The sequence below is a fragment of the Aotus nancymaae genome, unplaced genomic scaffold (assembly GCF_030222135.1).
Source record: "Aotus nancymaae isolate 86718 unplaced genomic scaffold, 86718_ANA_hifiasm-v0.15.2.pri h1tg000036l, whole genome shotgun sequence".
Lineage (NCBI taxonomy): Eukaryota > Metazoa > Chordata > Mammalia > Primates > Aotidae > Aotus > Aotus nancymaae.
Window position 1 is genome coordinate 61,341,228 of NW_026988450.1, and position 18,770 is coordinate 61,359,997.

Below are 18,770 nucleotides of genomic sequence, written 5' to 3' on the forward strand. Positions count from 1 at the left end.
ACACTCCACTGACAATATTGGACAGCTCAATGAGACAGAAAGTCAACAAGGATATCCATGACTTGAACACAGATCTGGACTAAGTGAAGCTAATTGACATTTACTGAACACTCCATCCCAAATCCACAGAATACACATTCTTTTCAGCACCATATCACACTTACTCTAAAATTGACCACACAATTAGAAGTAAATCACTCCTTAGCAAATGCAAAAGAATGGAAATCGTAACACACAGTCTCACAGACCACAGCACAATCAAATTAGAACTCAGGATTAAGAAAAGCACTCAAAACCACACAATCACATGGAAACTGAACAACTTGCTACTGAATAACGAATGGATAAAAAATGAAATGAAGGCAGAAATAAAAATGTTTTTTGAAACCAACGAGAATGAAGACACAACATACCAGAATCTATGGGACAAATTTAAAGCAGTGTCTAGAGGGAAATTTATACCAATAAATGCCCACATGAGAAACAAGGAAAGATCTAAAATCAACACTCTATCATCAAAATTGAAAAAGCTAGAGTAGCAAGATAAAAAAAACTCACAAGCTAGCAGAAGACAAGAAATAGCTAAGATCAGAGCAGAACTGAAGGAGATAGAGACGCAAAAAGCCATTCAAAAAATCAACAAATCCAGGAGCTGGTTTTTTGAAAAGATCAACAAAATAGACAGTCTGCTAGCTAGACTAATAAAAAAGAAAAGAGAGAAAAATTGAATAGATGCAATAAAAAACGATAAAGGGGAGATCACCACTGATTCCTTGGAAATACAAACTACCATCAGAGATTACTATAAACAGCTCTATGCACATAAACCAGTAAATCTGGAAGAAATGGATAAATTCCTGGAAACTTGCACACTCTCAAGACTAAGCCAGGAAGATGAAACCCTGAATAGACCAATAACAAGATCTGAAGTTGAGGCAGCAATTAATAGCCTAACAGTGAAAAAAAGTCCAGGTCCAGATGAGTTCACAGCTGAATTCTACCAGACATACAAACAGGAGCTGGTAGCATTCCTGTTGAAACTTTTCCAAACAATACAAAAAGAGGGAATCCTCTCCAACTCTTTCTATGAGACCAACATCGTCCTGACACCAAAACCTGGCAGAGACACAACTAAAAAAGAAAACTACAAGCCAATATCCATGATAAACATTGATGCAAAAATCCTCAATAAAATACTGGCAAACTGAATCCAACAGCATATCAAAATGCTTATCCACCACGATCAAGTAGGCTTCATCCTGGGGATGCAAGGCTGGTTCAACATATGCAAATCTATAAACATAATCCACCACAAAAACAGAACCAAAGACAAAAACCAAACAATTATCTCAATAGATGCAGAGAAGGCCTTCGACAAAATCCAACAGCCCTTTATGCTAAAAATGTCAATAAACTAGCTATTAATGGAATGTATCTCAAAATAATAAAAGTTATTAATTACAAACCCACAGCCAATATCATACTGAACAGGCAAAAACTAGAAGTATTCCCTTTAAAAACTGGCACTAGACAAGGATGCCCTCTCTCACCACTCCTACTTAATATAGTATTGGAAGTTTTAGCCAGATCAATTAGGCAAGAAAAAGAAATAAAAGGCATTCAATTAGGAAGAGAAGAAGTGAAATTGTCCCTATTTGCAGACGACATGATCATATATTTAGAAGACCCCATCATCTCAGCCCAAACCCTCCTTAAGCTGATAAGCAACTTCGGCGAAGTCTCAGGATACAAAATCAATGTGCAGAAATCACAAGCATTCCTATATACCGACAACAGACAAACAGAGAGCCAAACCATTTACAATTCCTACCAAAAGAATAAAATACCTAGGAATATAACTAACAAAGGATATAAAAGATCTATTCAAGGAGAACTACAAACCACTGATCAAGGAAATAAGAGAGGACACAAACAGATGGAAAAACATTCCATGCCCATGGTTATGAAGAAGCAATATTGTGAAAATGGCCATACTGTCCAAAGCAATTTATAGATTCTATGCTATCCCCATCAAGCTACCATTGACCTTCTTCACAAAACTGGAAAAAACACTTTAAACTTCATATGGAACCAAAAGAGAGCCCACATAGCCAAGACAGTCCTAAGCAAAAAGAATAAAGCTGGAGGCATCACGCTACCTGACTTCAAACTATATGACAAGGCTACAGCAATCAAAACAGCATGGTATTGGTACCAAAACAGAGATACAGACCAATGGAACAGAACAGAGGCCTCAGAAAGAACGTCACACATCTACAATCCTCTGATCTTTGACAAACTGGACAAAAACAAGCAATGGGGAAAGGATTCCTTGTTTAATAAATAGTGTTGGGAAAACTGGCTAGCCATATGTAGGAAGCTGAAACTAGACCCCTTCCTTACACATTATACAAAAACTAACTCCAGATGGATTAATGATTTAAACATAAGAACTAACACCATAAAAACCCTAGAAGAAAACCTAGGCAACACCATTCAGGACATAGGCAAAGGCAAGGACCTCATGACTAAAACACCAAAAGCATTGGCAACAAAAGCCAAAATAGACAAATGGGATCTAATTAAACTCCAGAGCTTCCTCACAGCAAAATAAACAATCATTAGAGTGAACCAGCAACCAACAGAATGGGAAAAAATTTTTGCAATCTCCTCATCTGACAAAGGGCTAGTAGCCAGAATATACAAAGAATTAAAACAGATTTACAAGAAAAAAACAAACCCATTCAAAAGTAGGTGAAGGATATGAATAGACACTTTACAAAAGAAGACATTTATGAGGTCAACAAACATATGAAAAAATGCTCATCACTGGTCATAAGAGAAATGCAAATCAAAAACGCATTGAGATACCACCTCACGCCAGTTAGAATGGCAATCATTAAAAAATCTGGAGACAACAGATGCTGGAGAGGATGTGAAGAAAAAGGAACACTTTTACACTGTTGGTGGGAGTGTGAATTAGTTCAACTGTTATGGAAGACAGTGTGGCGATTCTTCAAGGATCTAGAAATAGAAATTCCATTTGACCCAGCAATCCTATTACTGGATATTTACCCAAAGGATTATAAATCGTTCTTTTATAAAGACACGTGCACATGTATTGTCATTGTGGTGCTGTTTATGATAGCAAAGACCTGAAACCAACCCAAATGCCCATCAATGATAGACTGGACAAAGAAAACGTGGTACATATACACCATGGAATACTATGCAGCCATAAAAAACAAGTTCGTGTCCTTTGTAGAGACATGGATGAATCTAGAAACCACCATTCTCAGCAAACTGACACAAGAATAGAAAACAAATCACCACATTTTCACTCATAGGTGAGAGACGAACAATGAGAACACCTGGGCACAGGGAAAAGAACAACACTCACTGGACTAAGTGGAGGGTGTGGAGGGGAGGGAGGGGAGGGACAGTGTGGGGCAGGGAGGATGGGGAGGGATAACACCAGGAGAAATGCCTGATGTAGGTGATGGGGGCGGGGCAGGGGGGGAATGGAGACAGCAAACCACCATTGCATGTATGTACTTATGCAACAATCCTGCAGGATGCAGGATGTACACATGTACCCCAGAGTCCAAAATACAATAAAAAACTTTTTTAAAAAAGTATACTAAAGAGAGTTTCCATATGTAACCAATATTTACCATTTATTAATGTGTATCTTTTAATAAGAGCTTTTTTAAGAAAAAAGTAAAATTCTAACAGATTTCTAAAAATTTATTTTAACATGAAAAATTAAAAGTGTAATTTCCTTAACAACATGTGCTTAATATAGAATACCAAGTAATCTTTTAAGATAATGATTACAACAGTCCTGGTAGGATAATATGTTTCCTGTTGTGGTTTCTTGTACATAATGATGATGAGGTACTATTTCTCACTCACTACTATACTTACCTCCACATCTTGGAATTGGTCCACTCCACATTACTTTTCCATCCATAAGAATACATGTAATTGTTTCTGTTCCCTGGGTTTTAATAAATCCTTCTTCACAAATAACTGAAATTGAACTTCCTAATTGAAAGTTGTCCCCAAACCGCCGTGCATTGATTGGTACTCCAGGATCAGGGCATTCATTGTGTCCAAATGCTTTATAAATAATATGCAAAGAAAAACACACAAACACACAACATTAGCTAGAGTGAGATCCTTCTATATTTTGGGTAAAAAAAAAAAAGAGAGAGAGAGAGAGGTTTTAAAAGGTTGTACAAAATCTTTATTTATTTTAAATTTGGAGGTTCTCTGACCATACCTGTTTGCCTGTGATGTGCAATAAATGTGAATGTTTTAAAATACGAATTGTACTCTACAATTATAAAATTTCAAAACAGAATTATTTCTGCTTATTTCTGGAGATCATAAGACTAGCTAAGATTATGCAAATATTTCCAATATAAGCTGGTTAGAATTTCAATTAATTAAAATACAAACCAATTGACTATATCTCTTTGGAAACGTTTCTTTATTCACTCTGTTCAGAATAGAGAGAAAGAGTGAGTCTCATTGTGAGAATTAAAGTGAAATGTCTCAATCTAGTATGAAAGTTTTACAATTTCTTTATAATTTTCCATGATATTTATTTTCTGCCATTTGGGAAAAGGGGAGAGAGTTAATTCTTTTGCAATTATCGTGTTCTAGGCACAGTGATATGTTATTATCTCATTTAATATTTAGAACAGCTGATGAGGAAAGTGTTGCCATCTATTAAAAAGAGTAATGTTAGACTCAGGAAAGGTTACAGTGCTTGGCTAGGGTCACAGGACTTCATAGAATTGAAATGTATCCCCTGAACTGGCTTTTAATTTTTTTCTCAACAACTTATTGTATCTTGGGTTATTTGTCTCATGTCCCTCAGGAGAACATGAGTTCCTGACCTCAGGGCCACTACCTTATTCTACCTTGTTTCTCTCACAGTGTATATTTAGCCAAGTTACAGCAAATAGCAGAGTATAATAAAAATGTGTTTATTTGCATTTTTCATAGAAAATAGATTACATGAACCACCCAAATTTTTCTCTGTATTCATTTGAGTTACTAGTTGTGTATTATAAAATTTTAATGCATTATAATATAAATGGAAGAATATTTAAGGTTGCAAAGTGTAAAAGTATAAAATATATTTTATGAGATGCTTATAATTTATTATATTCATACTGCATTAATACATGCAGTTATTTAAATTTTCTCACTAATGATCACTTTGATGCTGGTTATAAATTGTGTAATTTTACTATCTATTCTCCTTATTTTAAGTAAAACAGTGCAAAAGAATATTAAGGTAAGTTTTAGAATACATAAAATACGTTTTGTATGTATACTTATTTCTAATTATTGTTTTGTTTTGTAGTTTTAAAAACTCAATTTTGATTAAGCAGGGTAACTCTAATATATGGTACCTGATTATATTTTCAGAAAAGTGAATCTCAGTAGTAAGTGTTAAATAAAATAATTTGCACATTATCAATTAAATTATTTATTATAGAACAGAACCAGGAACAGGAAGACATATTTCCATAATTCCCTGAAGGACTATCAACATTAAAGTTAAAAATATTATGCATTTAAGACAAAATAGAAATTATAAATAGATAGATGCACATACATATTTATTGTTTAGACATATGTATGAATTATTTTTAAAAGATTCTCAGATAAAGCAGTCATTTCATACAGCAAGCTTCTATGACATATGTCACAGCTAATTTAACTTTAATAATATGCATGTTTACATGTTTACAACTTACAGCAACAGTATTCACCACTAGTGTCGCTTGGAGAATATCACAATTATACTTTGTTACTGCCTGCCAAAGTTTAACATTGAATAGGTGAGGGTGGGAGCGAGCTGTGAAATTCTTTTTAAAAAGCCACAAGAAGAGCTGCAACCTAAATCCTATTATTATGTGATACTTAAATATTAACTCATCCAATTGGTCAGTTTCTGACACAGTGTAAAAGCTTCAAGGAGAGGAAGTAAAAATTACTAGTATTCTATGGCTTCAGGTAAAATATTTGCAGACAGAAGCATTAGTATGTAAGTATTATTAATCCACTAAGATTTTTTCTTCTTTATGTGATTCATCTTTTTTTCTCTAATTATAAACATTTTTGCAGATAAATAACATTCAACATCTCACACAACATAAGATGTCAAGATAATTGTTCAAAAACCAACTAAACAATAATGGCTAATGTTTATTAAGCTTGTACTAAGTACCATGTACTCTGTGCTAAATTATTCACATGCATCACTAATTTATCCTTTATAGCAATCCATTGTGGTTTTACTAATGTGCAGACTGTGGCTCAGTTATAAAACCTAAAACAAAGCTAAGATCCAAAGTTAATTATTTCCTTCTCTATGATGATACTGTAGCCATGTGAATTTTTTCTTTGGAATTTTAATTTCAGGCCATGATTAGTTGTTTAACATCTATTGGTATATGAATATCTTCAAGGGAAGCCCTATGTTGCATACAAATAACAAAGTATGTGATCTATAATAGCTTTGAGTTTATGCTAAGATATAAATATGTTGGCTGATATAACAATGATAAATATATTGGCTTATATAACAATATTTGAAACATATTTCCTTGATATTGGACCTCTCACAAACAAAGAAAAATATTAATAATAATAGGGAGTAAAATGTGGTTGGAAATGAAGGACAAAATAACTATCCTTGGCATAATGAGATTTACAGCTTTTACAAATTTTCTTAACTAGGAAACAAGTGACATGTGATCAACTTTTCAGCTCAAATTTGTAGAAATATGGGGAATAAAACAGAAACAGAAACTTACTGTTGTAAGTGATGTTAAAGCCACGTCCTGACATCGAGTGGTCAGCTTGAAATTCCAATCGCAGTATGTGACTATTGCTAGTAAGATGGGAGGGCACCTCAGCCCCAGTAAAGGTTCCAAGAATTGGGGAATCTGGAGAGTCACCATCTTTAACAGCAAGGAAATCGAACTGGGATTCCAGATCAAAGTCATTGAAAGAAAGATGTATCCGGCTCCCTGGATCAGAGATTATCGTCCAGATGCAATTTAAATTATTTCCATACCCTTCTGGGTAATCAGGAGAAAGAACTGTTCCCATTGGTGCAGTAAAGTTAGAGAGGCAGGGAACTGGTGAAATAGGAAGATTATAAAATCCAATAAACATTCAATAATAATGTTTCACCTTATTTTGTTATATTTGAAAATTATAATCAATTAGCAGTACAAGACAATATTAAATTACATAAATTATCTTACAAAACAGAACAAAAAAGCTTACTATTTTTGCATATTGAAAAAGGGAACTAGTACTTAGGATAAACTTAAGGCTCTACCCTTAAATAATGCACAAAAATATAACTGGAATAAGCAATTTTTGACACATATCTTGTCTATGTTACACTGTGTAAAGTGTTCATTTCAGTGCTTAAAAATAAAAGAAATAAACAGAAGTTTCCATAAAAAGAAATAAGATTCTTGAAATGATTGAAGACAAAAAAATATTCGGTGGATATTAACAGCATAAGAATCCTGTAGTTCAGAAAACACTCAGGGTGGTGGTTATGAATGTGTAAGTTTCATTTCTGTGGTGGCAGTGGATGCTCTGATCGTTTACAACACGAATAAGAAGATAAATTAACTTCTATAACAGCCATTATTGGTGTCTAAAACCTGAAGAACAGCTAAATGAGAGCTCTTGCATCACACCAAAATGAAATCTTTCTCCTTCTCCAGAATTTTTTTTTAACTTTTAGAAATATCTGATTTGAAGATTCACATAGAACATTTAGAAAGCAGAGGAAAGATAAAGAAACAAAAGAAAATGATATATTACTCAAAGGAAATCAAAGTTTAAGTATTGATATATTATTTTCCAATGTTTTCATTACCTTTCACCCCTCGGAGACCAAGTCTCACTTTGTCACTCAAACTAGAATGCAGTGGTGTGATTTTGACTCACTGAAACCTCCACCTCCCCGGTGCAAACGATTCTCCCACCTCAACTTCCCGAGTAGCTGGGATTACAGGCACTTACCATCATGCCCAGCTAATTTTTGTATTTTTAGTAGAGATGGGGTTTCGCCATAATGGTCACACTGGTCTCAAACTCCTGACCTCAGGTGACTCGCTCACCTTGGACTCCCAAAGTGCTGGGATTACAGGTGTGAGTCACGGTGCCTGACCTTCTGTTATTTATTTATTAAAAAATTGAATTCTCTACATTTTGTACTAAATTATGTTTTCCTATATTTAATATGTGAGTTTTTCAAGTCAAGTATTTAAGCAAAATTTATACTTATTATTTAAAACTCCCACCCCATTAATTTATATGGATATATAAACATTAATCTAACTGTTATTCTAATGTTTGACATTTAAAATTTTGAAATATAAGTAACAGTGACCATACTCTTGAAAGTTTTTTGTTGTTGTTCATTAGTTCCTTGGTATACATTTTCAAAAAAAGTACCTAGTTTGACAAAGGATATGAATTTAAGACTCAAAACAGTTTGCTATTTTTATGATTTAAAAAGTTATTTCAATGTTATTGAAAAATAACAGAAATATCAGAGAATACAACTGTGCCAGTATAGTATTGTGATTATTTTCCTTTTCTTCCATAGATTAAAAAACGTGGTAACTCATTGTCTTAACTTGCATTTCTTTGACTACTAGAGAAGTTAAAGTTTTCATAGGTTTATTAGACATTTTTATTTTCTTTTAAAAAATAATCTGCTTATAAACTCTAATCATTTAACATTATGATCTCTTAGTAGATAATATGCATAAAACTTTCTCATTATTTTCTTATTTTAAAACTACTTTGGCATAAATAATTTGTTTTAATTTGAATATTAAAATAATTGTTTGCATTTCTTACTTTTTTTAGGATCATATATTTTATTAACATTCAGACATTACACCTATATCAATTTCTCTATCTACACAAATATAAAACCATAGGTATAGCTATATCTATGAATTTATATTTCTCTAACTTTTATCATTCAAAAAATATTTGTACTTTAAATTTATTTTTTTCTGCATAATTTTGTAAGTTAAACTGGAGCTTGCAAACTGACAATCATTGGATTGAATTCAGATTGCAGATGTGTTTGGCTTGATTTTTTTTCTTCTGCCCCCATAAAAATTTAAAATCACATTTGTAAATCATCATATTTCATTTTTAGGGGAAAAACATCTTTTATTCTAGCTTTTCTTGAAAAGTTAAAGCACCCCAGCTTCCTACCACTTCCAAAATGTGTGCACACATTCCCTTTTCACACTCTTTCCTGCCTGCATCCTGAAGTAATTTGATTCTTTAACTCCTGATATAAGTTAAGGGTCAGAAAACTTGTTCTGTAAAGGAGTAGGTAGTAAATGCTTTGGCTTTGCAAACCATATGATCTCTTTCGCAACTACTTAATTCTGCAACTGTAGTTGGAAGGCAGCCAGGGGCAATCAGTAAATGAAAGTGTTTGGTTATGTTCCAATAAAACTTTACTTAAAAATGCAGGCAGGAGAATGGATTTGACCCACAGTCTATTTGCCATCTCTTGATCTAAATGATCCCCACTTGGAACAAGAGCTAACCAAAGACACCACTTTAATCGCCCTTATCAGATAGACAGATGCGTATATCATACTTTAAATTCTTAATTATATCAGATGCAGTTTTTATGTAACTTCCCTTGACCCACTGTGTTACAATTTTGTTAGTACCACACTCATAACTTAATATTATCCTTCAGCATCCACATAAGCACTTTGCTTTTACAAAATTCTTGTATCTACTCTTGCCTGTTTTTTACTTAGCTATATGTCAATATGGTAAATCAAGTTTCCAGAGAAACTGTTAGAATTTTGCCTAAAATTGCAAAGCAATTTCTATGTAATTTATGTATTTGATATAATGATTTATCATTCAGGAACATGGCATCTATCTGTATTTTGTTCTCATAAAATTTTCTTGTAAACTTTTATAATTTTTTTGGTATGAGTTATTGGGAATCATGTAAGGATTATTTATATGTATTTTATAACTGTATTTTCTGAACACATTCTCTTTCAAATGTATTTTCAAATTAGTTGTTACTGGTATATAAAACATTATTAATTGCTACATTTTTAATCATATATCGGGGTATTAGACTTAGTTTTAAAATAGTAAAGAATGTTTTCTAGTATTCAAGAATGTTTTAAAAATTGGTTTTAGTCAACAATGTTTTCAATATTTTTGCTAAATGCATTTTGGAATCTATTAAAATGCTCTTAAAATATTTCAATTTTGATGTGATATATTGCATTAATGGATTATCCAGTATTAAGCCAACATTGTCTTCCTAGAAGAACATCTAGAATTAAAAATTTTCAACAAAAGTATTTCAAAGTATTACTAAGCTTTAGTAAATCAAATCAGACCCTCCTAATATATTTTCGTCTCTTAAAAGAACTTCACAAAGTGATCTTGGTTAAACATAAGAACTAAAATAAAAAGGCTCTGTGATGGGAACCTGTGCACTCTTCCTCTTCTAGACTTCCTGAAGAGCAAACACAATATATAGTTATTAGGGAAATTTCTGCCAGGTTCTGAAAATATTCCCTTCATTTTCATATAATAAAGACAGTATTTAATTGAGCCCACCAAGTTTATGAATAGGTAACACAAATTATATTTTTGCTGTAGTTAAATGTCAATATCTTAATGTATTTGAAGAAATACAATTTTAATCCAAGCATATTGTATATCATTAATGTTAATGAATTTTATTCTATGCAATATAAAAAAGACACCTCATGCATTAGTGTAAGCATCTACAAGCAAAAATAAGTTAATGTATTATACATACAATATAAGCTTAAAATATTTCAATGTTTTTGATTGCAAATAAATATATACTATCTTATTAAAATAAATGAGTCTATTAGAATTCATTCAGATGTATAATTTCCATAAGAAGTATGCTATTTAGAAAATATAAGATGCCACAAAATAAAATGTTATAAGAACATATGTAATATATATTTTGCAATTACCAAGTGAACTATGGTAACTGTATTTAAATATGTAATAAAATTTATAATTTGGCATAAGCACACTTGTTAAAGATAGCATCACAGAGTGCAACTCATCCAAAATAATTACATGGATGCAGCTCTTTGCAATTAATTACAAAAGCAATTATAGGCAAGGACAGGGTAACATATGCTGTCTGGAAGCAAAACATTTGGTACTCACAGATACAGATGGGTATGTTTGCAGACCATTGGTTATTCTCTTGACAAACAATGGATTTCTCTCCAATTAATTCAAATCCAAACTGGCATTCAAACCTTAAAACATCACGATTAGAAAATCCATCACCTTCTCTAATTCCATATAAGGGTGTACCAGGATCACCGCAACTTTCTTTCTCAATTTCTGTAAAAACAGAAGATAAAAGTCACCTTCCAAGGGTTGCAGGCATATGATACCCATACTACAAGTTAGGTAGATATATGCTCTTTGTTGTGGAGATACTTCAGAACAAAAAATAAATATATTCTCCAATGTTTTGTTTTGTTTTTTTGCCACTCTTACAGGTAAGACTGGACAAAATGATCTTAAGAGAATGATTAGTGTATTTCTTTCTTTTAGTAGATGAAGAATCTGAGGTCATCAGAGCTAATGAGGTTGCCAGAGGTCATTTACTTAACAGAAAAATTATGATAAGATCTCAGATTTCTCTCTGTACTACATATATACATAAATATACACACACATAGACATAAATATGTATTTTCCTCAAATCCCAAAGGCTTTTCTTATTCTTGTAATTTCTATAGGATGCATCAAATCCTTGAATCATGACCAGGTAATGAGGGAACATTATCTGTGTCTATACTCCTACAGAAATCAATGAATACTTCTCACCTAGGATCTGTCCTCAGTCTGGTACTTGTTGGTTGAATTATTTCCCCAACTAGACATGTATATATATATATATATATATATATATATATACTCAAAGGCAGTAGTCAGTTTTGAATTCCAAATGACTCAGCTATGTTCCTTAATAAATGTTTCTTGGATGAATTGAAAGAGATTGAAAAAAAATATTTTAATGCCATTAAAACGATCCAAAGAAACTTCAAATACTGGGATCATCACTGTGTAACTATGAATGTTAGCAGTAAATTATTGTGGTGGTTTATTTGGTTTATAAGTCACATAAAATCTTAGTAATACAGTTGTCTTCAAACAAACAATAGTAAAAATTAAAAATAAATACAAAACTTAAAAATGTAACTTTGAGATAAAGTTATAGTTAGTCTCTCCTGACACCCCAGTATCAACACATTCCTAGTTCCTCTGTTATTCACTAACACCAATTTAATGTGCATATTTCAAGTTCTTTTTTCAAGATGTGTAATTCTACACAGACATATCTAATATGTAACATTACAGAAACCTAAAATTGTCTTTGCAAAAACTATGCAGTATTATATATATCATACTTTTATTATACTGTCCATGTTATTTTCTTTCTCCTTTTTAACCAAACAATATGTTTTAGAGATATTTTTGAACATTCTTGTATCCTTAGCAGAAATAATATATGCTTTTAATGATTTCTTTAAAAAACTGGATTTGATTTTATATTTTCTTAGACTTTTTAGTCTATCAAGGACAATGGTCTATATTTTTTTTCTTATGCTGATCCTATCTAGTTTTAATAAAAAGGGAAAATGTTAGTATTTTTCCACATTTTACTAGTCTTTAGGTTAATTTGTACAACAACAAAAAAATTAGATTCTTGCATGGATGAGTTTGGCATGCATCTGACTACCATTTTATTTTCTTCTAAGGTTATTTTCCTATTTAAGTGTCTTTTTGTTGTTGTTTGTTTGTTTGTTTTTCTCTTTTGTTTATTTCTTGAAGAGGGTTTTGGACCCATATTGGCAACTTATAAACATTAGAGAAGTGACATTTTTCAAAGTTTGCTGGTAGTTTAGTCGTAACAGAATTATGTTACAATATTTCTAAATATCTCCATTATGAATATGCCATAATTATTTCTCACTTCTAAAGCTATTTGTGTTTACTTTCTGGTTTTCTTTTTTCATATTTACAAAAGGTTGTCAAATTTATTAGTCCATTCAAAGAACCAGTGTTTGCTACTGTTGATAAATTCATTTTTTTTTTCCCTTGAGACAGAGTCTTGCTCTGTCACCCAGATGGAGTACAGTGGTGTGATCTTGGCTGATTTAGATTATATTGCTGTATAATCTTTGGATTATATTGCTGTAATCTCTGGTGTGCAAACCACCGCACCCAACTATTTTTGTATTTTTAGTAGAGATCGGGTTTCATCACGTGGGCTAGGCTGGTCTTGAACCCCTGACCTCAAGTCATCCGCCCTGTGTGACCTCCCAAAGTGCTGGGATTACAAGTGTGAGCCACCATGCCTGGCTCTTGTTTTTATTCTCTTGTTTTTGTTTTAATTTAAATATTTTTTCTTTTTATATTTTTGTATTCCATATTCAGTTTTCTTTTGGATTATATTGCTTTCTTTCTGTCTTCCTGAGTTGAAATTTTAGAACATTTTTAATTAGTGTATTTTCACCTTTTCTTATTTATTAAAAATAAAAAAAAATTCTAAATTAATATGGAGAGATTGTATTGTTCACTTGTAAAAAGTTTGTAGTTTATGTTTTGGTTTACTTTTTAACTCATAAATAATTTGTGAGTGTTTTAAAATTTATGATTTGGGGTATCATTTTGTTGTTGCTTTCTAATGTTCTTTCTTTAGTATTCAATGTATATATATCCAGGTCTCGCAGTGGATAAATAAGTGAAATATACTCAATTCAATTCATTATATTTGTCAAATTGAAGTTTTTTATGCCCTCAATTATTTTTTATCTACTGGTTCCAACAACTTCTTTAAAAAGCCTATTAAAATTTGTCAACATTTTTTAAATAATTGAGCCAAATTCACTTCACATATTTTATTTACTTTTATTATACTTTAAGTTCTGGGATACATGTGCAGAATGTGCAGGTTTGTTACATAGGTATACAGGTGCCAGTTTGGTTTGCTGCACCCATCAACCTGTTATCTCTATTAGTTATTTATCCTAATGCTGTCCCTACTCTAGACCCCTGCCCCGCTGACAGGCCCTGGTGTGTGATGTTCCCCACCCTGTGTCCATGTGATCTCATTGTTCAACTCCCACTTAAGAGTGAGAACATGCAGTGTTTGGTTTTCTGTTCCTGTGTTAGTTTGCTGAGAATGATGGTTTCCAGCTTCATCCATGTCCCTGCAAAGGAAATGAATGCATCTTTTTTATGGCTGTGTAGTATTCCATTGGATATATGTGCCATATTTTTCCTATCCAGTCTATCATTGATGGGCATTTGGGTTGGTTCCAAGTCTTTGCTATTGTGAACAGGGCTGCAATGAACATACATGTGCCTATGTCTTTATATTACAATAAATTATAATCCTTTGTATATATACCCAATAATGGGATTGCTGGTTCAAATGATATTTCTGATTCTAGATCCTTGGGGAATTGCCACACTGTCTTCCAGAATGGTTGAACTAATTTACACTCCCACCAACAGTGTAAAAGTGTTCCTATTTCTCCACGCCCTCTCCAGCATCTGTTGTTTCCTGACTTTTTAATGATCGTCATTCTAACTGGTGCGAGACGGTACCTCATTGTGGTTTTTATTTGTATTTCTCTAATTATCAGTGATGATGAGCTTTTCTTCATATGTTTGTTGGCTGCACAAATGTCTTCTTTTGAGAAGTGTCTGTTCATATCCGTCACCCATTTTTGATAGGGTTGCTTCTTCTTGTAAATTAGTTTAAGTTCTTGGTAGATTCTGTATATTAGACATTTGTCAAATGTATAGACTGCAAAATTTTTCTCCCATTCTGTAGCAAAAATCCTGAATAAAATACTGGCAAACTGAATCCAGCAGCATATCTAAAAGCTGGCACACCATGATGAAGTTGGCTTCATCCCTGGGATGCAAGGCTGCTTCAACATACTCAAAACAATATATGTAATCTATCACATAAACAGAACCAATGACAAAAACCACATGATTATGTCAATAGATGCAGAAAAAGCCTCAATAAAATTAAACCCCCTTCATGCTAAAATCTCTCCATAAACTAGATATTGATTGAATGTATCTCAAAAGAATAAGAGCTGTTTATGACAAACCCACAGCCTATATCGTAATGAATGGGCAAAAGCTGGAAGCATTCCCTTTGAAAACCAGCACAAGACGAGGATACCCTCTCTTATCACTCCTGTACAATATAGTATCAGAAGTTCTGGCCAAAGCAATAAAGAGAAAGAAAAAAGGTATTCAAAAAGGAAGAGAGGAAGTCAAATTGTCTCTGTTTGCAGATGACATGAATCTATATTTAGAAAGCCCCATTGTCTCAGCCCCAAATCTCCTTAAGCTGATAAGCAAATTCAGCAAAGTCTCAGGATACAAAACCAATGTGCAAAATTCACAAGCGTTCCTGTACACCAATAATAGAGAGCTAAATCATGAGTGAACTCTCATTCACAACTGCTACAAAGAGAATAAAATACCTAGGAATACAACTTACAAGGTACATGAAGGACCTCTTCAAGGAGAACTACAAACCACTGATCAAAGAAATAGGAGCAGACACAAACAAATGGAAATATATTCCATGCTCATGGATAGGAAGAATCAATATCATGAAAATGGACATACTGCCCAAAGATTGAATGCTATCACCATTAAGCTACCATGGAATTTCTTCATAGAATTAGAAAAAACTACTTTAAATTTCATATGGAACCAAATAAATGCCTGTATAGCCAAGACAATCCTACACAAATAGAACAAAGCTGGAGGCATCATGCTACCTGACTTCAAACTACACTATAAGGCTACAGTAACCAAAATAGTATACTACTGGTACCAAAACAGATATACAGACCAATGTAACAGACCAGAGGCCTAAGAAATAATACCACACATCTACAACCATCCAATCTTTGACAAGCTTGCCAAAAATAAGCAATGGGGAAAGGATTCCCTATTTAGTGAATGGTGTTGGGAAAACTGGCTAGCCATATGCAGAAAACTGAAACTGGACCCCTTCCTTACACCTGATACAAAAATTAACTCAAGATGCATTACAGACTTAAACGTAAGACCTAAAATCATAAAAAACCCTGGAAGAAAGCCTAGTAAATACCATTCAGGATATAGTCATGGGCAAATACTTCATGACTAAAACATCAAAAGCAATGGCAAAAAAAGTCAAAATTGACAAATGGGATCTAATTAAACTAAAAAGGTACTGCGCAGCTAAAGAAACTATCATCAGAGTGAACACTTCACATATTTTAAACCATCATTCAGTTATTAGTTGATACAACAAATAGTTGATCATCTCATACACTAGTTCCTCTTATCTGCATTTTGCTTTCTGTAGTTTCAGTTACCTAGCATCAACAATGGTCCAAAAATAGGTAAGTGTAGTACAGTAAATTATTTTGAGAGAGACAGTGCACATTCACATAACTTTTATGACAGTATATTATATAATTGTTCTATTTTATGCTTAGTGTTGTCAATCTCTTTCTGTGTCTAATTTACAAATTAATCTTTATTTCTATCTATCTATCTATTTATCTGTCTGTCTGTCTGTCTGTCTGTCTAGAGAGAAAATAACATAGCCTGTATAAGATTCAGGAGTATCTGTGGGTTAAGGCACCCATTGGGGCTACTAAAACATATCCTTATGAACAAGGGGGACTACTGTGTTTAAATCTGTCAGATGCTGTTTTAGGTATCTGGGATACAATAATAAATAAACAGATAAGGATTTCTGCTCTCTAAAAGCATGTATTCCATTGAATGTTTGCAAACTATAATAACAAACAAATAACATCTTAGTTTAGAATGTGATACATGGTACAGAAAAGGAAAAGATTAAACAGGGAATAGGTGTGGTAAAGTGCTAGGTGATTGGGGGTGACACTATTACTATGCTGACAGTTTGTTACTCATACTTTCTTCTAAAAGTTGTTAGTTATTGAAAGAATAGGTCCTTCATCTGAAATGTCTTTATTTTTGTCCTCACTATTGAATAACAGTGGTTAAGGTATAAAATTTTACTTCAAAATTATTTGCCCTCAACATTTGGAAGATAATTTCCTCTATTATTTTATCCATTTCGCATTCCTGATAAGAAATATGATACCAAATTGATTTTAATTCTTTCATAATTAATCTGATCCTTCTTCTCCATTGTTTCACAAGCTAGGATTCCTTTTCAGACTTGCTGTTTTTAAATATACTCATATTAAAATCTAGTTTTTCTACTAGGTGTTCAGTAGATTACTTCTGTTAAATACTTTATAACTTTTTTTCAGTTTTAGGAAATTGTTACCATTATTTCCTCTAAAATGTTGTTTATTATATGTCCTCATCTTTCTGAAATTCATTCATATTGAATGATGAAAATTGGGAATTTAGACCTAATGTTGCTCAATGTTTCAAATTCTCATTTCTAAACGTTCTCTATTTTGCATTCTAGAAGAATTCAATAATTCCATATATATAATACACATATACATACACATATATACATTTGTATATTTATATATATGCATTTCAATTTACTAATACAGTTTAGTTTCATCTAATTGCAAATTTACTTAAATATTGAAAAATTATGTTGTCATTTCCTAAATATTTAATGATTTTAATGATTGTTGTTTTTTATTGCTTCCTACTCTTCTGTTTTTTCTTTTTTTTTTTTTTTATTGCATTTTAGGTTTTGGGGTACATGTGAAAAACATGCAAGGTTGTTGCATAGGTGCATACGTAGCAGTGTGATTTGCTGCCTCCCTCCCCTTCACCTATATCTGGCATTTCTCCCCATGCTATCCCTCCCCAACTCCCCACCTCCCCTCTGTCCCCCCTTCTCCCCCCCAACAGACCCCAGTGTATAGTGCCCTCCCTGTGTCCAATAAATACAATTTCCCCATTTTGTTATGGGTATCTACTCTAATTATTTTTAAATGTTTTCTTATTGCTATTTTAAGTCTGTTTCCTTGGATTTAACGAGAAGTTTATTTAGAGTAGTAGCATAAACTTTCTTCTAACGCAGCATATTTGAATATTTATTCAGTGAATCATAATGATTGTTATGCCTGTGATAAAAAGGCACAGGAGGAAGTAGTTTAGGGGAGGACAAAACTTGTGTTCGAGCAAGAAAACACAATAATAACAAATAAGCATTTATTTATATGTTTATTTACATTTATTTATCTTAGGAATACCCTACAGCCTCAAAACAATTGTAAATTTTCTCTCTTCACTCTTAGGCATTATTATGTTTTTAGTACACTTTCTATTTTCTTTGGATTAGTTTTGAGAGTGAGTGCCTAATCTACTACTTGAAACCATGTTTTTTTTCTTTGCTCCATTAATACAACATTCTTTAAAATTAAGAATATATTTTTAAATTAAGGTGTAATTTTGAAGCAAAAATACTCTCTAACGTAGACTGGAAACAATACACAGTAAGTAAAGTAAATATGTACCTATTATTTACCACTGCTTTTGAATTTTTTTTTTTCCTATGCAGCAGTGATATGGTTAGGCTTTATTTCTCTACCCAAATGTCATCATGAGCTGTAATCCCCATAATTCCACATGTCAAAGGTGAGACCAGG

General features: G+C 32.6%; 1 protein-coding gene across 1 annotated transcript in view; it reads right to left on the reverse strand.

Moving 5' to 3' along the window:
• CSMD3 (CUB and Sushi multiple domains 3) overlaps positions 1–18,770 on the reverse strand; it is a 1,293,678-nt gene that overhangs the window by 498,053 nt on the left and 776,855 nt on the right. The window contains exons 14-16 of the mRNA XM_012443291.2: positions 11,278–11,460; positions 6,840–7,166; positions 3,928–4,122 (exon numbers count right to left, since the gene is read on the reverse strand). Of these exons, the coding sequence (XP_012298714.2) occupies positions 3,928–4,122; positions 6,840–7,166; positions 11,278–11,460 (705 nt within the window). The remainder of the gene's footprint in view (positions 1–3,927; positions 4,123–6,839; positions 7,167–11,277; positions 11,461–18,770) is intronic.